Source organism: Sorghum bicolor, chromosome 2 (assembly GCF_000003195.3).
Source record: "Sorghum bicolor cultivar BTx623 chromosome 2, Sorghum_bicolor_NCBIv3, whole genome shotgun sequence".
In the NCBI taxonomy this organism is placed as follows: domain Eukaryota; kingdom Viridiplantae; phylum Streptophyta; class Magnoliopsida; order Poales; family Poaceae; genus Sorghum; species Sorghum bicolor.
Window position 1 is genome coordinate 4,304,292 of NC_012871.2, and position 22,573 is coordinate 4,326,864.

At 40.4% G+C, this 22,573-nt stretch overlaps 2 protein-coding genes across 2 annotated transcripts; one reads left to right on the forward strand and one right to left on the reverse strand.

Annotated features, from left to right (window-relative positions):
• On the forward strand, positions 3,670–10,362 carry LOC8081171 (probable transcriptional regulator SLK2). The gene is made up of 10 exons (XM_021452665.1): positions 3,670–3,876; positions 5,172–5,843; positions 5,936–6,064; positions 6,470–6,518; positions 7,155–7,369; positions 7,474–7,542; positions 7,963–8,063; positions 8,209–8,302; positions 8,464–8,533; positions 9,150–10,362. The coding sequence occupies exons 2-10, from the start codon at positions 5,253–5,255 to the stop codon at positions 10,046–10,048; spliced, it is 2,217 nt and encodes a 738-aa protein (XP_021308340.1). The 5' UTR covers positions 3,670–3,876; positions 5,172–5,252; the 3' UTR covers positions 10,049–10,362.
• LOC8060701 (probable polyribonucleotide nucleotidyltransferase 1, chloroplastic) lies at positions 10,464–21,105 on the reverse strand. The gene is made up of 24 exons (XM_021452664.1): positions 20,707–21,105; positions 20,232–20,300; positions 19,486–19,592; positions 19,333–19,375; positions 19,169–19,252; positions 18,368–18,432; positions 18,112–18,268; positions 17,726–17,782; positions 17,108–17,221; positions 16,420–16,680; positions 16,052–16,126; positions 15,216–15,329; positions 14,704–14,796; positions 13,854–14,032; positions 13,313–13,496; positions 13,155–13,202; positions 12,983–13,055; positions 12,263–12,336; positions 12,066–12,173; positions 11,903–11,997; positions 11,684–11,747; positions 11,421–11,474; positions 11,296–11,337; positions 10,464–11,131 (listed from the first exon to the last, which is right to left on the reverse strand). Exons 1-24 carry the CDS (start codon positions 20,956–20,958, stop codon positions 10,886–10,888), a joined length of 2,658 nt encoding a protein of 885 aa, XP_021308339.1. The 5' UTR covers positions 20,959–21,105; the 3' UTR covers positions 10,464–10,885.

A 22,573-nucleotide genomic window follows, 5' to 3' on the forward strand; every position in this document is an offset into this window, starting at 1 on the left:
GCCTACCTCGGCGGAGAGCCAAAGGCAACATTAATGGATTGCTCGTGTCATTGAGCTACCTCACTTGTGGGTAGGTTCTTGTGGTGTCCTAGTGAGGACGAGGTTCGTGCTACACCTCTTAGCCACCGAACCACCAAGTGTTGGTCGACACAACGGGGACGTAGCGTGCCGGCAAGCACGTGAACCTCGGGAGAAAAATTGTTTGTCTCCATTGTGTTTATTCATTGGATTTCTCCCGGTGATTGGACTTCATATTATTGATTGGTTCGTCCTCTCTACGTGGCGGTATAAAAATCAAACCATCTCTTTTACATTCCCGCAAACTAGAGTAGCTTTCTTACTTGTATAGAAACTTTAGGTAGCTCTCTAGTGTAAGTAGTGACATAACTCTTGTGTGCCTAGAGATCATATCAACTAGAATTGTTGGATAGGTGGCTTGCAAACACCATTTTAGAACTAGAGCAAAAAGCTTCGCTTTGTTATTTACTAACCTCTTGCTCTAGTGAATTTGTAGAATTTTTAAATAGGCTATTCACCCCCCTCTAGCCATATTAGGACCTTTCAACGGGTCCGGTGTGCACCGGACTAACTTGCTCAGCGTCCGGTGCTCTGCAGGTTACCGTTAGACTCTGACACGCGGCTGACATTGGAGCACCGGACGCTGGTGTTGAGCATCCGGTGCCCCTTTAAGAGCGTCCGGTGACCCCGTATTTCGCCCAGTGAAAGAGCCAACGGCTCTATTTGTTTGAGGGGCTATAAATACGTGTTTGGCCGGCTTGGGGCTGACTCTCTTGGTATTCTAACATACTTGACATCCTTGTGAGCCTAAGCAAACACCTCCCACTCATCTCCTTCATAGATTTTACATCTTTGTGAGATTGGAAGTGATTCCAAGTGCATTTGCTTGAGTGATTGCATCTAGTGGCACTCGGGGATCGTTCTAGCTGCGGTTTTCTTGTTACTCTTGGTGGTTGCCGCCACCTAGACGGCTTGGAGCAGCGGAGGAGGATTGGCACGAGATGGTGATTGTTCGTGGCCATCTCCCGATGATTGTGAGGGGTCTTGTACCTTCCCCGGCGGAGAGCCGAAAGGTAACTCTAGTGGATTGCTCGTGTCATTGAGTTACCTCACTTGTGGGTAGGTTCTTGTGGTGTCCTAGTGAGGACGAGGTTCGTGCTACACCTCTTAGCCACCGAATCACCAAGTGTTGGTCGACACAACGGGGACGTAGCGTGCCGGCAAGCACGTGAACCTCGGGAGAAAAATCGGTGTCTCAATTGCGTTTGATTGGCATTCTCCCGGTGCTTGATTGTTTATATTGGTGATTGGTTCATCCCCTACTCGGTGGTATTATTATCTCATCTACTCTTTTATATTCCCGCAAACTAGAGTAGCTTACTTCTTGTATAGAAACTTTAGGTAGCTTTCTAGTGTAAGTAGTGACATAGCTCTTGTGTGCCTAGTGATTATATCAACTAGAATTGTTGGATAGGTGGCTTGCAAACTTCCCATTAGAGCTAGAGCAAAAAGCTTCGCTTTGTTATTTACTAACCTCTTGCTCTAGTGAGTTTATAGAATTTTTAAATAGGCTATTCACCCCCCCTCTAGCCATATTAGGACCTTTCAGAGGGGCTTCGGCCTTCCTCCCTATCGCCCACCACGAGCTGAAGCCATGAGTGGCAGAAGGCCACACAACAGCTGGCCACACCAAATCCGACTGAGAAAGAGCTAAATGATTAGAAATTACATTTATTGTCAATCTAACCCTTGCATCCAAACACCTATTTGGCTAGAGTTACTTGAGGGCTAGTCATAAGCTAGAGAATAACTCTAACCTCTAACTTAGTTAGAGTGTTTGGATCCATGAGTTAGAGTTAGATTTAGCTATTTGGGACTCAAAAGTATCCAAACATGAGGGTTAGATTGGTGTTATTTGCATTTAACCCACCCAAAAAACCTATTTTTTAAAGAGGTGCTTATTTGGGCTATTTAGGGCTATTTGAGGTGGGGCCCATAAAAATGCATTGTTTTGTCGCACGGGATCGGCTCCGGTCGCACGACCGGTTCCTCTTCCCCACGCGCGACGCGAACTCGTAGTTGCACTGCCGCCTTCCGGGAACCAGCGCCACCGCCATAAGTCCGCCTCGCCGTCACCTCCCAACCGCGCTGTCGCCTCTTCCTTCGATGGACGGAGATGGCTTCGACGCGTGGGGCTCACAGCCGTCGTTGAGCGGCCCTAGACTCGTATATCTCAACCTCAACTCGTAAGCACCGGCGACAGAGGGGTTCCTAGGGCTTAGGCTCTACGGAGTCGTCCTCTGGGCGAAGCTCCTTCCAGGCCGCGTGAGAGGCTCCAACCTCCTCCCTATCATCCACCGCGAGCCGGAGCCATGAGCTGGAGCTGGAGGAGGCCACACAACAGTCAGCCTCACCAAATCCGGTTAGGAAAGAGCTAAATGATTGGAAAAAATATATTTATTGTCAATCTAAGAGCATCTTCAAGAGTTTTTTTTTAAATCTCACTTTCTAAATCATCATTTGGAGAGTCATTTGCATAAAAATCTCTTTGTGTATCTTTTATTTCTCCAACATTTTTTCTATATCTCATACGTAATCTAGAGAGCCATTCTTGTCTTCTATTTTTGGCTAGCGAAAAATCCAGAATAGAATATGACTATATTTGAATGATCATTTAGAAAACCTATTGGAGGTAGTTATTTTTATCAAAACCTCTATTCCTAGTATTTAAGAATGATTTGAAGAGTCTCTTGAAGATGCTGTAATCCTTGCATCCAAACATATCTTTGGCTAGAGTTTAGTTGAGGGATAGTCATGAGATAGAGAATATTAACTTAATATCTAACTTATTTAGAGTATCAAACATGCCATAGATATAGATAAATAATGAGTATACAGTGGATAATATGCAAAAAGCAAAATAAGTACATAGGGCTTGTTTAATTTACCCTAAAACTCAAAAACTTTTCAAGATTTTTCGTCACATCAAATCTTGCGGCACATGCATGAAACATTAAATATAGTAAAAAACAAAAACTAATTGTACAGTTTACCTGTAAATCGCGAGGTGAATCTTTTGAGTTTAGTTAGTCCATAATTGGACAATATTTACCACAAACAAACGAAAGTGCTACAGTACCCCCGAACCAAAATTTTTTGGAAATTAAACAAGGCCTTTAGTTCCAAAAATTTTGCAAAAAATTTCAGATTTTCCGCCACATCGAATCTTGCGGCATATGCATAGAGCATTAAATATAGATAAAAAATAATTACTAATTTCACAGTTTGCATGTAATTTAGAAGATGGATCTTTTGAGTCTAATTAGTCTATATTGAATAATATTTGTCAAATGTAAACGAAAGTGTTATAGTATCTTATTAGGCCTTGTTTAGTTCACTCTGAAATCCAAAAAGTTTTCAAGATTCCCCGTCACATCGAATCTTGCGACACATGCATGAAGCATTAAATATAGACGAAAACAAAAACTAATTACACAGTTTGTCTGTAAATCGCGAGACAAATCTTTTGATCTTAGTTAGTTTATGATTGGACAATATTTGTCAAATAAAAACGAAAGTGCTACAGTAGCGAAATTCAAAATTTTTTAGGAACTAAACAAGGCCTTAGAACTAAACATGGGGAAGGAATGAAGGAAGGAAAGGAAGGAAAAGACAGTCCCCGTTCAGACGTTCTTGCTCTCGCTCTCGCTCTCTCGGCCTTCCTTTCGTGGCGGCGACGACTGGCGGCGATTGGCGACGCCCTCTGCCGGATCTTCGTCAGCTCCTTCGCCGGCGACTGACGCTGCCCTTTGCCAGGTCATCGTCCGGCCTCCTTCGCCGGCGACTGGCGATCACCAGGTATGCTTGCCCCCTTCTCTTCATTCGTGCTGTTCGAAACCGTGCACCCAAACCCTAATGTAAGCTACTTGTATTCGGATCTGCTCTAATTACTACTATATACATGTATTATGCCTGCTAACTTCGGTTTCGCAAAAATTATCTGGTGTGCATGTGCACACCCACACCCTATGCTGGGTCCTCCCCTATTCAGTAGCTCTGAGCCTCTGATGAATGGAGGAAAGGAAACCAAAAAGACAATCTTGTGCTTTGTTTAGCCTACAAATGCGGCAGCATCCACCCTGTTTGCTGCAATTTGGAGACAGTGAGTTTGCCGACTATTATGTCTTCATCTCCCATGCCTGCACACGCTCTTCAACTTCACTGCCATCTATTTGTACCAGACACGCTTAGGCACTGTGATGTCTCATCCTTGGTCGAGCTATCCATAACAGCTTCAGCTTTGTCATAGCCCCCAATCAGTAAGCACCGGTCAAGGCCTATCAAGTTGGTCACCCAGGCCATCCCAAGGTGCCAATTTCCAATTGGTAGTATTGGGGAGACTAAAAATTAGAAATTTATAATCCATTTTTTGTTTGACTTGGCATCGAATAGGATGTGATCAACCTCGGTGTTAGAGAGTATCTTTTCTTTGATACACTAATGATATGGATTTTGGGGACCATAATTTTTTGAAGTTGTATCGGTTCCTTTTTTTTTCCTGTTTACAGTTCTAGCTACTAAAGATTATGATATATGATGGGTTTTCTTCTCTTGATCATCATCTATTGATTCCCTTCTTTATTGGATAGGAGATTTGATTCTTTAGTTCTTGCACAAGAGACTATCAGATCTTTATGTTGTGCTTATTATTACTGTTTCTCAGTTGGCTCAATTTCACTAGGCTCATTGCTGAGATGAGTTGAATTTGCTACTCATTTTGCTGATATGAACACAATCAGTTGGCTGTTAGGGTGCTTTTATTATCACAAAACTACTACAGTTTATTTTCATTATTGTGGTCATCTCTGTACCTGGTACCTTCTCCTGTCTCTGTGTTCTGTATTTCTGGGAAATGTATTTGCATCAGTTGGATAATTGCAAATGTGTTTACTTTGCATGCTAAAAGTAATTCCAGCTTCAGTTCTAGACCTAGTCAGCAATGATAATTTGTTGTCTGTTATTTGATTCTTTTGTCGTTTGGTACATCGGCTGATTGCTTCAGAAAGAAAATTGATGATAAACTTACATTGTAATTTGTATGTGTGGTCTTAGATGACTTAATGAATCTTCACTGATATTTACTCTCATAACAGGTTCTAGCTACAAATATTGGAAGATCGTTATTGGTAATTTCCAGTTATGTGCCCTGCTTTTATTCAAGATTCGTCAGGGTGATGACAGATGTGAACTCATCATTCATCGGAGGTGCTCAGTTGCAGCCAAGTAGAAGCATGAATACTGATTCATTCATGCGTGTTCCAGCGTCCCCAATATCATTTTCATCAAATAACATCTCTGGCTCCTCAGTCATTGATGGCTCCGTTGTGCAGCAAAGTCCACCCCAAGACCAGGTACAAAAGCGGAGATCTTCAAGTGTAACATCACATCCCATGATTGAGGCTAGTGGTGCATTGCATGCTCCAAAGAAATCAAGAATTGATGTTAGGCAAGATGAACTGCAGCAACAGCTGATTCAACAGCTGCTCCATGGTCAGAGTTCCCTTCATCTCCAGGGGCAACAGAACCCACAGCTTGAAGCTTTGATCCAGCAGCATAAACTAGCACAGTTGCAGCAGAGGCAGCAGCAGTTGTTGCAACCGTTTGCTCAGATACAACCATCTCAAATTGGCATTTCTCGTCAGCTTCAGCTTAGGCCACCGCTAGCACAGCCTGGAATAGCTGGACCTATTAGGACTCCTGTCGATACTGGGCTTTGTTCCCGAAGGCTAATGCAATATTTATATCACAAGCGTTATCGTCCAGAGGTGTGTTTGTGTTTGAGCACTGTATACATTGATCATGAGATTACGAGATGCAAGCCTTTGGCAGTACAATTTATTGGTGCACTGTCTTGTAGAATAATCCCATAACATATTGGAGGAAGCTTGTTGAGGAATATTTTGCACCACGAGCAAGAGAAAGATGGTGTGTGTCGTCTTACGATAAGAGAGCGAACGCTTCAGTTTCTACTCCACAATCAGCTCAGGTTAGTTAACAGTTTACATTCACAGCAAATTTTACTTGCGATTATATTGTTCTTGACTAATTGGTTTTGTGTTCCATGTCCAACATCACTCTCTGCTGTGTGGCATCACTTCCGTCTTGATTCCAAAACAAGATTGATTATCATCTTCTTAAACTTCTGCTTGATCGTTGAACACCACATCTAATTTTGTATCTTTTAGTGGCTTCAGAATATAGTTTATAGGTATACCTTTCTGTAGTAAAAAGAGTTTTCTTGTTGCAGTAGCTAAATAGAAAAGACCAATTCTTTTTTCTCTGCACATTTACAGTTAAAATGTGAAGGAGAATATCCCTTGGTCTTTTAAATTTGCAAAAGGTGATGGATATTTATATAATGCTTCATACAGTCATATTTTATCCATTGCAGGTCACATGGCGATGTGACATATGCAATACACATGGTGGAAAAGGATATGGTTAGCTAATTTCTGTGAACTCTGGCAAACTATATTCATGATGATATCTTTTGATATTCAAATTTAGTTTTTGTAGATTCTCTTTGAAACTTGTTGATCTCGTGTTAGTTGTTAGCAACAAACTCTACTTTGCTATAAATATCTTGTGGGTTAACAAAAATGAATTATATGAAGTTTCACATTGAATCTGTGGTAAAACAAGATGAATTACAGAAGGCCAGAACAAACATGAATTTAGTATCTTGAGGTTTACAAAATTGATAAGTTTCAGGCTGGAACAAAGATGAATTATGTGATAATACAAAATTGTATTAATGCGTCATGCATAGACATGAAGAATGGATATGAATTTGTCATGAATATATGCTGAGTGGCAATAATCATACTGTGCACAACTGCACATGCATGTGAAATGAGTGACTGAAAGGTACCTATGCAGTGTGCACCATTGATTCTGTGGTAAACCAAAGATTAGCTAAACTGTGGTATCTATGCAGTGTGCACCATGCAAATGCTATTGCCATAATATAGATGCACATCTTAGTGTTTCTTGTCCAAGTAGCTTTCTGATTTGTTACTTGTAGTACAAGTATCTCTTACTCAGGTATCCTTTTTTATGTCTGATCTCTCTGACAGAGGCTACCTATGAAGTGCTTCCTAGACTCTGTCAAATTAGATTTGATCATGGTGTTATAGATGAATACCTATTCCTTGACATGCCCAACGAATTCCGGTTGCCTAATGGACTAATGCTGCTGGAGCATACAAAAGTTGTTCAAAAGTGTGTTTATGAACACCAACATGTTACACATGAGGGGCATTTGAGAATCATATTCACACCAGAATTGAAGGTTAGTTGCTTGGTGTAGTAGTTCGCACATGTGAGTGCAATTTTTGTAACCTGTCCATGTTACGTGTAAGGGTCAATATCAATTCTTATGTACCGTTGACTCAGATCATGTCATGGGAGTTCTGTTCACGACGACATGAGGAGTATATCACTCGCCGGGTTCTGGCACCACAGGTGGATTTCTTATACTAGCACAGTGTTCCACTTTAACTTGGCTACAGAATTTTTAATTGTAACTTGCCCTTGCCTAGTTACATAGTAATACAGTTATTTCTTGGCAACCTAGGTCTTAGGTAATTAATTATACATGATGCGGCATAAGTCTAGTTACTTAGGACAACTTGTATAAATGGATGAAAATGCCTCTTTCTTGTCACGACCAGACTTCTTCCACAACTATTTAGATTTTTCTTCATTCTTCATTGATGTACTGAAGGTCAGAACTGCTTCAAGATACCCCAGCGAGGATCAAACCCATTTTCATTACATCTTAATGTAAATCTGTACTCTTTAAGGCATTCCCTAAGTGTGTGTTCATGTTTTACAAGTGTGACCAATGATATCTTATACTGCACACATGGTTCTGCTTTTCAGGTCAATAATTTGTTACAGGTTGCCCAGAAATACCAAGCGGCTGCCAGTGAAAGTGGTCCTGCTGGGGTTTCAAACAATGATGCACAAGCCATTTGCAACATGTTAGTGAAGAAACTACACCTTGAGTGCTGTAATATCCATTACATAGAGATCTTTTGCCATGATAAATAGAAAATCCTGTATCTCAGAGCAATCTTATTTTTTATTGTGCTAATGCAAAGGCATCATTTTGTTTTCTGCTGTTAGGTTTGTGACTGCATCACGGCAACTAGTGAAGAATCTGGAGCAGCACACCTTGAATGAACATGGTCTTTCTAAACGATATGTTCGCTGCCTGCAGGTAATTACAGTCTTTTACCATTGCATTGTATACTTTTCAATGTTGCCCCACAAATTCTGCTTGGATTTTAGTACATTATATCATTATATCTGCATGTGCATCCTATGGTTTCCATACATTCATACACATCAAGCACACTGATAGTTATCTGTCCTTGTCAGATATCAGAGGTGGTGAATCACATGAAGGACTTGATTGAGTTCACCAACAAAAATAATCTTGGTCCTATAGGTATGTTCATGCACATTTACCTATCACTGTCTTCAGTTTTCACCTAGTTGTCAATTGTTAGTTGTCTGTGACTCTGTCAACAAATTCTCCTAAAGTAACTAATATTTTCCCACTGTTTCCAAAAAGATGGTAGGACATATTAAAATAATATGCCTCAGGAAAGTTGATTGCTAGTTCAAGTTTTGTTGTACAAACGAAACTTGTAGCACTAGAAACGGGAGTTCTCCATACAGGAAGGAACCCAGCTGACACTATGTGATTACATGTCAAAGTCAGTTATTGATGTATGTCTGTGCTGTGGATTTATCAAAAGAAATTGAAAAAAAAAGTCTTCACAAGCCTCTGGGTAAAAACTTAAATCCTTCAGTCATATGCCACTGTCAAGTGACTATGGGGGTCCCAGTTGTCAGACACATCGATGGCATATAAAGAAATCAGATATGATTGTGTTGTTTCATTTGTTTTTCCTTCTGAGAACAGCAAAATATTGGATTATATGATATGGACAGTGGCAAAAGCAATAGATTTTATAATAATATTCTGATATAGGCCACACTTCCTGCTTGCCTCATCAACCTTTTGGTGTCTTTTTAATGTGCACTGTATTCATATGCAGAGGGCCTGAAGAATTATCCAAAACCAAATGTACCGAAGCTTCCAGGACAGAATTTGCATGAGGCAAAACAAATAACGGCTGCTGCTGGTCTTCCCAATGACCAGAACAACACCAAAGTTATGGGTGTCAAACAAGAAATAAGCGCTCATGTGGACAACGGAACTTCTGTTGCTGGAGCCATTGGTAATAGTACTCCACAGAATGCTGCAACACTAAACAGTTACCAGAGTTTACTCAGAAGCTCCAGTGCAAATCAGAGTCTTCTTCAGCAGGAGGCATCCAGTGTCTTCAAAGGTCCTGCTGCAATGCACAATGGCATCCAACTGGAAGCATCTAGATCCTTCCGTGGACCTAACCAAGTGCAGCTAGCACAATTCCAACATTCTGGGTCATTCCAGCACCCAATGCCTCAGCACAACAATCTCCAGATCTTGGGAGTGCAAAATAATCACCAGGGCTTGGGTGCGAGCCCACAGTATCAGCAGCATGTTTTAAATCAGCTGCTTCAAGAAGTTAAGAACACTAACGGCCGCACATTGCCACAGCAACCACCTCCAGATACCCCTAATGCAAACAGTGGTATCACATCAGGAGGTGCTAACACCAACAGTGCTGCTACCGGAGAGCAGGCACAGCGCATCAATAGCAGCGCCGAAAAGGGTGCAGCTACGGTCGGTACCGGGCCTAGTAATGTGATCAACAACAGCACAGCCAGCATTGTCCCCAGCAGAAGTAACAGTTTCAAGTCAGTAAGCAGCAATCCAGCTGCTGCTGCCGCCGCCTCCGCTGCTGGAGGCAATGCCGCGACTTCGAAGGCTGAGCCCTTCCACGAATTTGATGACTTCGAGCAACTCCTCACTAATGAATTGGTGGGAAACGAGTTCTTATGGGACAATTGACAGAGTACAAAGACACCGTACTGCTCAGACTTCAGTGTAAGCGTTGAGAAACAGCCTTCTTGGCTGCTAGTATGGAAACTAGCGTGTGGCGATGGAAAGTTGCCCAGGATTCTAGTTTCTGTTTCATTTCTCTTTTCGTAGGCTTTGTATTGTATTGCCCTTCGGGACAGTTAACTGATGTAACATGAGATGTGTGAGATAGGAGTTGCATTTGGCTTGTAAATGTGGGAGCAGTAACCGAGTTACTAGAACATATATATTTGCTGCGGGCCGCCTCTGTTTTGTCAAATTATCTCAGATTCATGTTGCGACTATTCCCACGCTGAATTTTGACAGCGTGGAGGCAGTAAAAGGTGATTGATGCCACGCTTCATTGAAGCAAACTTTCTCGTGATACCATGAAAGCGTAAAATAATTGGCTAATCACGTTACGCACTAGTTTGCATTGGCGGGATCGGCAAGAATATGTAGTAGTACAAAAGGTTATTACTTAGGAGTACAACACAAAGGTAAACATACTATCCTGGAGATTACAATCAAGTTTCCATGGCTGTTACGCCGATCCGTTCCGCTAATCAAGGTGACGATCTAGTCCTGGGCACCATTATTGCCGGATGGGCGCATACGTCCTGTACCGCAAAGCAGGCACGCTACCTGTCTAACATCAAGGTCGATCAAATCTTCTTCATTGTAATCCGGTTTAGACAGTTATGCCTCATGTTGGAATTCTTTGTCATGCCCGATGACAATCATATAGTCAATTGATGTGTGTATCCCTTAACTTGACCAGTCAAGTGAAGCAATCGTCTGATTAAGGCACAAGTCACCGTCGTTTTCCTACTTCCCAACTTCACTGCCCTTTGAACCAGCTGGAGCCGCAGCACTTTTCTCAAGAGTCTTTATTGTGGCATTTTCAGCTCCAAATGGCTCAGACTGTCTCTTGCGCCTGGGTCTCCTCGATGTCATCTTGATGGCATCATCTTTTTGCGGTGCCTTTTCTTTTGTTGAACCGCTGTTGGATTCTGAATCCGCGTCAGGAAGCAAAGCTCGGGAACTTAACCGTAGTTGACCTTTATCATTTATCTGGCTCAGATGATCAAAGAAACATAATTCAGAGAAGGGCATCATATCATGTGGTTGGATAATTTACCATATAGCGTTTTGGAGGTGGCAATTATAGAAATAGCAGTTTTCACTATAAATGCCTTGAGGACAAATGCATGTTGAACTTAAAAATAGCTACCAACCTCAATAAGCTTGACGTCTATGCGATCTCCAACTTTAAAAGCCTGCAACAAATGCAGTGGATTGGATTACTTAAACAAGGGGTAGAAATCTAAGCAAATGAAACAAATTCATAATATTTTCTCACATCCTCAGCCTTGGCCAACCAGCCTGAACTTAACTCGCTGATATGACATAAACCCTGCATATTGAGTTACAAGCAATGGGTTATGGCAGAAAATAATATCAAAATTAAACTGGACGGTATTTTTCATGAGAACTTCCTTTTCTATTGCACAGATGCCCAACAAGGCCATGCAATTTTGTCACTAAGAAGTGCTTCTTTTCTCTGAATTATACACAGGTGATGAATATGTGAAACAACTAGAGTAAATTTTAGTATCTGCTCACCTCACGCCCTGGAGCAATTTCAACAAAAGCACCATATGGAGCTATTGACTTGATCTCACAATTCCTGGTAAATGAGTTCCCAAGAAAAGGATATTGATTAGATACCCAAAAGATTGGTTACAAGAAAGCAAGCAGGGTAATTAATTAAACAAGAAAGAAGAGATAATATACTTTGAGAAGAATAGTCTACAAAACATCCATGGGGATAAAAGTTGATACCTGTATATTTCTCCGACTTTTGGAACCATGGTAAGGTTAGCTATTATAGTTTTTGACTTCTCTAAGCTTGATAGGTCTCTTGCAGTAATTTTTACCTGCAAAAGGCATTTGTCAATAGTACTTTAGTAAGGCTAAATGGCAAGTATCACCAAGTTCTCCGTACCGTGCCATCGTCTCCAGTATCAATAGCATCTACTCCAGTCTCCTCAATTATGCTTTTTATTGTCTTTCCACCAGAACCAATTATTAAATTCACCTTGTTAGGTTTGACCTTGAAGAACATTGTAACAAAACATGTTAGAAAGATATAGTTGCAAGAAAACATATATACCATATACACATCATGAACATAGTACCAACCTTCATAACATGAATTAAGGGAGCATACGGAGATAGTGCTTTTGATGGTGGAGGTGAAGATTTTGACATTTCATCTGAGGAGAAGCAAAATGTAACATCAGATCAAATGGGGAGAAAATGAGATAAAAACATGCAGAAAATGACAGTTTCAGCATAAGCATTCTGTAGAATAGACATGAAAAGTTATTAGTGTTGACCATCCAAGGGGAACTTTAATATTAAGGAACGTTCCAACCTTCACAAATAATGTCATAAGAATTGGTGCAGGAACAAACATGATTTACCAGCACAAAAGAAAGCAGCTACGATAAGTCGACTCCTTTTTTTTTTGTTGCATTTTCTATACTACTGCGAAACACTGGATGCTGCATTACTAATGGCAAACAAGTATTAATGCTGAAAGAGTTTGAAAATGAGCGCAAAACAGAATTCCAGCAGTTGCTATGTTTTTATCTTCCTTCCTTTTAATTTTAACTTAAAGCTTGACTGTGATGTACTCCCTCCATTCCAAATTATAAGACGTTTTGGTTTTTCTAGATACATAGTTTTTGCTATGCACTTAGATATACACAATGTCTAGATACATAGTAAAAGCAATGTATTTAGAAAAGCCAAAACGTCTTATAATTTGGAACAGAGGGAGTATATCATAAGTTTGTAGATAGCTGGGGTAAAGAAATTGGCATGTAAATGGAAATAGCTAATTTAGCATAGGCTTACTCAGAATATGCTGTCTCCCGTCCCTAGCTTGAAAGAGTGCTTGCTCCATCACAGGTAGAGTTATCCCGACTACCTGCCACAATGCAAGAACCAGACAGATTAACCATTGTAGCAAAGCCTCCTAATAGCAAAACTACATGACAAATACTTCCATCTATATAGTCATTACAACCTTAATGTCCATCTGAAATGCAGATATGCCACTTTCATTACCAGCAATCTGCAACAAGAGCTTACATATAAGAAAACTGAGCTTTCAGCAGAACAACATATACTAACCTTGCTAATGCAGTTCCAAGTACCAAATGCAGAATGAAATACAAGTCACACCTTCAAATCCATGTCACCAGAGGCATCTTCAGCTCCAGTAATATCAGAAAGTATAAGTGGGCTACCATCTCCACCAAATTCCTGTGTATCAAGGACCAGGCCCATTGCAATTCCAGCAACAGGAAACTTTATAGGAACCCCAGCATCTTGAAGTGCTAAACAACCTCCACAAACAGAAGCCATGCTGGTGATATCACATAAGAAGTATTAGCAATTGAGGAGTAATCAAACGCTTAATTCTCTACTGTAGTCTGTACAAACCCAAAGAAATGGTCAACTGCTAACTGTATCAGAAATATTGAATATAAGTTCAGGTACTGCTGGACTAAGAACTTTATTTTGGGTCACCAAACGCAAGATTTGCACCTCACCAACTAGCAAATGTCTAAACTAAACTCCCCAGGAGGCAACAAACATAAAATAAAAGGTTGTGTCAACTCATAAATAGTTCTGCAAATTGAAAGAACCGTTAAAAGAAAGACAAACAAACTTATACAAGCTAGCAAACAAAAAAAAATGTTAAGCACAAGAATAGTATTACCTGGACGAACCATTACTTTCAGTGATAGTACTCTCGACACGAATAGTGTACGGAAAATCCTCTTCTGGAGGTAAAATTGGCTCCAGTGCCCTTTCTGCAAGCATCCCATGCCCAATCTCTCTCCGGCTAGGTGCTCCAATTCGACCAACTTCGCCAACACATGATGGAGGAAATGAGTACTGCAGAATGTCACAGAAATTAGTTAACAATGCAGAGTAATCTTGCAGCTAACTGTGTTGATAACAAAACTCCAAGCAAAAATGGAAAACTATTTTGGACCATTTCACAGGTTAGCAATGAAATTAGTAAGCATACAGCCTTCAAAAAGAACATCACAAAGTGATCCTCAGAGGACAGAGCAGAGCTTGGGTAGATACTCATGTACACCCTGATCAACAATAAAATCTCAATGACACAAGTAAAATACAAAACATAACATCCACACACACACGACATTTAAATATAAGATGGCATCTTGGCAAACTCATGTTTACTTGCAATCTACAATGAATTAGCTCAGATTCAATGCCATAAGTGAAAATCATCACAGCAATAAAGCAGGACATAATCCTGTCAACTGTACATACCACATGTCTCCCTTTACATAACAAATCTTTAAAAGGGGGCAATACGTGCTACCCATTCTATTTTCACATAGTTTGTTCAGAAATATGGATCTGAAGACCCTCCACCCCCCCCCCCCCCCCCACACACACACAAAATGATAAGATTTCCCAATGAACAGAACCGTCTAAATAAGCATGATGCACAGGAAACATAGTAAGTAGGAAATTAGGAATTGACCAAGCAGGGTGATGTATCATTCAATCAGCAAAGGTGTTTCGCTTACCTGAAGATAGAAGCTTTTTGAATCCTCTGTATCAACAAGGTTGTCAATTCGTTGTGCCATCTGATAGCCACCTAAAGTGACCACAGCCAGTGACTGTATGGTCGGACAAAAGAAATAAGTGAAAACAAAATAATAAGATAGCAAACCTAATATGCATTTGACTCTAGCTGAAACAGACTATAAATAAACCAGCAGCAGAAAGTATAATGTTTTAAAAATACAGGTAATGGTTGTGTTATGTATTATTTAGAAATGAACTCCACAACAAAATACATCAAATTAAGTCTTGTAAGAGTTAATGTTTGAAGCAACAAAGCAGGATTCTTACAAATAAAGGTGGGATGGATATAAATAGAATATGCACATAAATTTCTATAAACGTCATCAGGTACTGAACAGATCAGCAAGACACTAACAGCAGCATATGACAGATAAAACTATGAGACATGTCATACTATGCCAATCAGAAACGACAGATACAACAGACTCTCAAATGAGGTGTATTACCTCACCTGTGTTTCTCCCCTCGTGAACAGAGCACTACCATGAGCTCTTGGAAGTAAACCACACTGAGAATTAATGGGTCGAAGTTCCCAAGGACTCCGTCCATCACTTCGCCTCCCTCCCTGAAATTTGAGGTGTTGATATTCCATACAATTTCCATATTAAACCACATGAAAGTCCCAAGGAACTGTGATTACCAGACATAATGATGTGGCACACTAGGAAATTCAATAACCAGAGTCACAATAGACGAACAAAGCCATGTATGGCAGGCATTGGCACACATACACAATGCTAGATTGTGATAGGACCCCTATTCTGAACTGTCCCTATTAGTTTCATTAATAACTTGTTTTGGCGTAGCAGAATTTTCTCCTAAATATGGCAACTACATATTTGTTTTCACTCTTCTTTTGGATGACCAGTGGGAGTTAATACCTGCCACACTGGCTTCCTGTTGCTGGGCTACAATGTTACATTCTACAGAAAGAGTTCAAAAGGACCTTTGAAAACACTATGCACATATAGGAAGAAGGTCAGATCCTTTGTAGTAAGAACTAGAAAGTACATATGATCTTTGATTGTTTTTACACAGACGTAACCAAATATGTATGCTGAATAAATGCAGACACTGAAAATCCATGACAACTAAAACAGGTATTATCAAGACTGCAATGACCATAACAATGCAATTCAGAAGTCTAAGTATGGGCATGAAATCTAGATCTATAACCAGATTTTTAACAGAAAAAAAAAACTAGCAAGTTGACACGAACGAAGCATCCTGCTATTGATCACATAAACAAGGGAAAAAAAAACTTTAGGTGACAAGCGCAATCAATACCTCTACAATCCGCCTTCGTAAATATTTAGATGAAACTTCCTTGAAGACTAGCTTGACATCAACTTCTGCAAATAGCTACATAGAAGAAAAATACTTGGAAATCAGTATAAAATGTTAGCTGTTTCAAGCAAAGCAGAAAAATGGGGTGGGGTGTGGGTGGTGGTGGTGGGGGGTGTGTGTGTGGGGGGGGGGGGGGGGGGAGAGGACGAGGTCTACTTGTCAAGAGATCTTAGAAAAGTGAAGGAAAAGAAACTTTACAAGACAAAAGCACAGGCCTAGCTATGAATCCTATAAGATACTATATCTGATGTTTTATAAAAGCATAAAAATCACCACATCGTCATCAACTACAATACAATAACCATCACCTGAGGAGGGGGCTTCCTTGAAACCGGCTTGATGTGAACATCACCTTCATCTACTTCTCCATCAACTATAATTTCATCCTCATCCTCATCCTCAACAATATCAGCCAAACTTTCAGTGACTCCAGATGAGGCATCTTTGGAAACATAACCCTGTTCAGAAAGTATACTTATAACTTTGTCCTCCAATGCTGAAAGAGCTTTTCTTCTGGGAATCTTTCCTTTTATTTGTAATGCCTTCACCAACTCATCTCCAGAAATATCCTGAACAACATTAACAGCTGAAATCAGCAACCAGGGGTAATGGCAACAGGCACATGCATGCTTGAAAGGGAAAAGGATATTGTATAACTACCAGCATATATTTTCAATTTAAAAATTACAAAAGTGAAGAAGTTGCAGTCCATAATTAAATAAGGAAATGATAGCAGGATTCAATAAATCTTTTATATGATTGACAAGACTATGTGACTACCCAAGTGGCTACTGAACAATCATATTAAGCGAATGGAAATGATAAGCATATAGGAGTAAGAACTAAGGAAAACAGGAGGACAGGAAACAGCATTCTAGTCAGCCAGTTCAGGTATTGTTTAGCCTTCAAACAAGCATATTAGGTACTTGTACTTGCAACTATATAAAGTTAAAAGATTGTATTTTGGTAAAATAGGGAGGTGTAGTGTGTTCATACTTCAACATGCCTGTAGAGTTCAGGAGGCGGTAGGCTGATAGCATCGACCATTTTCTTCTTCCCACAACTCTGGACGAGAACATCAATTGCTTTGCAGATTTCTCTAATTGCCACCTGATTTCTACATTACGTCAGAATCACAAAAAGGGACAGACCAGGACAGAAGTTTCGTTTCAGAAGTTCAGGTGTACAGAGCTAACATTTATGTAAGATAAGAACGGAAGCAGATAACATGTCTTCTAAAAATCTAAAGTGAGGTCTACAAATGACAGAAGCTCTGGATCTTGTAGGTTCCGGAAACAAAAATGGGGAAAAACATATACATTTTTGGCTTACTTGTACTGAGTAGTGAGTAGTAAGAGAGGTAATATAACAGCTCAGAAAGTTACAAATTATAAAGAACTCAAAGCTCCATGGTTAAGAGAAACTAGAAAGCAATGATAAACAAAATGGGGAAACAAATAAATCTATTATTTGCGCAAAGACTTGAGTAATTGATTGTTGCCTACAGTGATAGTGCTATCATCTTGCCATATTTAAGCACTTCATTCATGTTTACATTATGGAGCAATATATTATATATAAAAGTGTATCTTATTGATAATCTTATAAGCTCACCTGCCCAGCTTCCACAGCTTCAAGCAGCTTCTCCTCAGTCAGAAAATCACAGTAGCCCTACCAAAGACTAGTCAGGAATCAAATGATAACCTCAACTATAAGATTTATGAGTCCTATGAAAGTAATCAAGATAAGTGAGCTAATTTAAGGACTGGCAACTTGGTTTAGCACATGAGCCCAATGCATAACTGTTTTACAATAAAATAAAAGGCAGAGTAACAATGTACAGCAAACTTAAAACATACCACTAAAAAAATTGAGGACTTAACTATATGTTGCCAAATGCAAGAATTATATGCACAGATTTGTTTTAACAACTAAAAAAAGAATGCTGGAAATATGGTGAAGCATTCAAGCATGTATGCAAGCAAAGCTTCAGCACTAACCTCAATCATCAAAATGGCACTATCAGTCCCAGCCATCATCAAATCTAACTCTGAGTTCTCCATCTGTTCAGTAGTTGGATTAACAACAAACTGGTCGTCAATCAGGCCAATTCTTACTCCAGCAATTGTTTGTTTATTTGGAATTTCAGAGAGGGCCCTGTAGTGAAAATTTTGAGATAAATAGAGTATCTTTGTGATAAAGAATGTAATCTCACAAAAAAAACATCATATTGAAATATTTTTTTATTAAACCTACACGGCTATACCAGCAGCTGTGATAGCCAAGCAGTCCGGGGAGTGAATGCCATCATAACTGAAGACCTATAATGGTCAAGGTTATCTCATCATATGGAGTAATTGATGGAGGTCATCAAGAAACAAAAACCAAAGAAAAAGGTAGAATAGCATAATATGATCTTCAAATCTGGCCCATCAGCCACAAAGATGTCGAGAGAAAAAGTGGCCAACCATGGCCTTTTTTGCTAGGTGGATTCATATTTCTTTTATTTGTTGCCAAAGTGAATTATTAACAGGTGCAGAACATAAATCTCTCGATGAGGGAACGAAACAGTATTGCTGGCAATAGCTCCTATGAAAAGGCTCTGTATAGGGCATCTTGCAGCCATCTATGAAGATTGCTGGTAAGAATTATACAATATACATCATGTCAGTTTCAAAATAAGAACACTATCCTTGCAGTTTGAGTTGATATTATGGTTGAATTTTCTGATTTTCCTAACAAATTTCAAATAGCAAGTATCTCAGCTTTAGAGGTTGGTGAATGGGATTGCCAAGTTATGAATCCAAGTTACATGATGTTATACATAAATTGTCCGCTAATGAGAAAAGTATCACACTATCAATATAACCCTTGTAGTATTATGAGATTACTAAAGTAAGTTAGAGAATACTAGGACGGGTTACAATAAAATGGGGGAAAATATGTAACTGATGATGAGCTACTCATATAACTTTAACACACATTGCAAGAAAAAGCTAGAACATACAACCAAATTCCCAGAGGCAACACAAATGCAAGTTAACATCTAAAGATTACCCAGGATAGAATTTGAGTTTCATAGTAGAAACCCTTAGGCATAGTAGGTCGTAGGGGCCTGTCTATCAATCTGCAAACCAAAACCTGTGAAGCATGTAGGAAAGAAAATGTAAGCACCCAACAAACATAATAGTTGAACAAAAGTAGAAGCTCCTATAGTGAACCTCATGGTCTTTTGTCTTGCCTTCTCGTTTGAAGAAACCACCACTGGAATCAGTAAAAATATAGAATAAGGTTTCATAAATTACACAATCAAAACTGAGAATTGAGTCATGGACAATGACAAAGGTGGCGACAACAGTTTTAGGTTTCTGCACCTAGTTCTTCCAGCAGCTGAAAGGCGCTCTTGATAGTGAACCGATAAAGGGAAAAAGTCAGCAGGGTCGTTTGGAGTATCCGCCAGACAGACAGAACAGTAGAGAATCTGCCAGCACAGTTTGAAGTTACAGTTAGACATAAAAAGGTCCTGAAATTGAAATAACAAAATTAATTGCATTCAAGATGCTTCTATCATCATCCATTAAACTGGACAACAGTGATGAGAGAAACAAAATCTGAACAGCAGCCTTGAGTTGAATTTGGTAAAAGGCCAAAATTGTGCTTGCAATAGGCAATACGCTGTCCCCTAGAAAGCCATTCATGTTATGGACTTATGGTATCCAACAGGAAGAACAGAAGAAGAATCATGACCCATGGGCAAGTCAGATCAAATTTGATTGCCATGCACATGTAGAGCATATAAATCATAACAGTGGCAAATCATTACAGCCTAAATAGTGTGGAAGTGACAAGCATGCAGATTCTGATGTTTTGACAGAACGAAATGCACTTACAATATAACTAAAAGTCTACCAGCCCTGATAGAATTACGAAATAAAAACTGTAAATAGTCCCTCAAAACAAAACAAATAACAACTGAAACGTGCAAATGGTGTGCTCTGAGGAGAAATTCTGAGAATTTTATAACCCCTACTGACAGATTGAATGGACCATCACGCGTGCATGTACAGTTTCTTAACAACGGTCAAGTAGTCAACAGGTATTATAGATTCTGACAACTTACCGTTTCACCGTCGGTGACCATTACAGAAGCGCTCGCTTGCCTCCCAATGTGGCCCGTTTCCACCAATATCTGAAATGCGAAAACACTCCATTACCCCCATTTTTTATGAACGCAGTCTATTTTGTGAATGTGCGCGCTGTGCCATCAATCAATCAACCTAAACCCACGGATGAAGAGTAATAGAAACTTCAGTGCGCTTAGGCAAATGCCATGAGCAAAACAGCCAAGCACAATGGGAGGTCTTCACCATTGAAACCGCACTCGGGGTTGCACACGAGAATCCAGCAACTAGGAACACACGCAAGCACGAAGCATGCGCTGCAATGCACTGTGCAGGAACACGCTACGACGAAACCGCGCGGAGGCGCCTCACGCTACGGAGCGGCAAAACTCGCGACGCATGAGCAGGGCGCCGCGGAACATTCCACAGCCGAGTAAGAAAAAAAAAAGGAGTGAGAGCTCATCGGCGGCTCACCTCGCGGTCGCCAACGGGGATCCTCACGGAGAACTTGGCCGGTCCGGAGCTACTGGCCTCCTCCGCCACTGCGGCGGAGGCCCTGGCGACGCCATGCCTTGGCCTGGGCGCTCTCCTCCGCGCGCGGCGCGAGCACGGGAGCGAGGCGTGGAGCGGCGGCGCGGGGAAGGCGACGTGGTGGTGCTGGTGCTGGTGCGACGGCGGCGGCGGCGCCGGGAGGAGGAGGTGGAGCGCGGCGGGGCACGCGAGCATCTCGAGGTGGATGTGGGAGGAGGAGGAGGAGGAGGCGCGACGGCGTGGGACGGGAACGGGGCGGGAGACGAGACGAGAGGGTGGCGACGCGCCCACGAACCTTATCACTTTCTCGCTCTCTTTTGCCCTTCCGCCGTGTGGGTTTTTGTCAAGATTTTGCCGGCTCTGCTGGCTGCTGGGGTTTTGGGATGCCACAGCTCAAATTTAGGGCAGGGTTTTTCGTGATTTCTGAACATAGATAGGTGTACTGTTTGGAATTTGGATACACTATCTTACCTCCTTTGCAGAGCAATTATAACTAAAAAAACTAAAAAATACATAGACAAAAGACTAGAGATCTTATTCGCTTCGTATGTTCGCTGAATTATTATGAGAGAAAAATATTAGTAAGTTCAAGTGAATAGGCTCATTAAAGTTGATGTGATGTAACACAATGATGGGTGTTTCGTCAAAAAAAAGAACATCAACGATGGGGCAATATTGGCATAGCCCATTTTCACATCTGAATTTTAGCCTTTTAGATTAGAATTGAATAGTGACTTTCTTGCTCTATCACCTCTCCTCTCATTCTATTGCTCGTCTTTTTCGACATGGTAATTGCTACTTGTTTTTACCCAAATAAGTATGGGTACAAAATTTACTCATAATGGGTTTGGAGGTTTAATTGTTTTTCTATTTTGTCATAGAGATGGATATATGGAGCGCCAATGTATGATTGGTATTTATCCATTGTCATCTCTATTTAATGATTATCATTACAACCACATCAGACACTCTTGGTGAATTTGTAAATAAAATGTGTTCCAATCCAAGGTAGTACATTAAGAGCAGCAACACTTTTTGGGTATGTGCGAGGAGTTTAGCTTCCCCTTATAGGAGGAACAAAAATCACAAATGTTTTCCTAAGATTCAGGATATGTAAATAAATAAACAAGTGAATGAAGTGGGTTTGAAGGCTGGAATTTCGTGACCCATGTGATTGGTGATTTCCATGCGGATGTGTGTACTTTTTCTACTGTGTGAAATAAAGGGAGTTTACTAAGGCTTTGTTTAGTTCCGAAATTTTTTGGGAAATCGACACTGTAGCACTTTTGTTTGTATTTGACAAATATTATTCAATCATGGACTAAGTAGGCTCAAAAGATTCGTCTCGTCAATTCCGACCAAACTGTGCAATTAGTTTTTATTTTCGTCTATATTTAATACTCCATGCACGCGTCTAAAGATTCGATGTGACGGAGAATGTGAAAAATTTTGGAAAATTTTCTGGCACTAAACAAGGCCTAAAGGAGCTTCAGTGTTTGGTTAATGCAAATTTCAATTCTTTTACTTGCGGGTTCCGGCCTAGAGAATGTAACAAGGCTGCTCATGAACTAGCAATCTTTAGGGAGTGCTCGTGTAGAAGGAACTGAGCCAGTTCTGAGCTCTCTTCAGGCCCATGTAAGTAAATGTTATTATTGCCCATGAAGTATATCAACTAATGAGCAATAAGGCACCCATTATAAAAAAAAGAAAAAAAAAGAGGAGGTGGTGCCGTCTTATGTAGCGATTATGGCGTTGTTTACTTCCAAAAAATTTTGCAAAATAAGAATAATAGCACTTTCATTTGTATTTG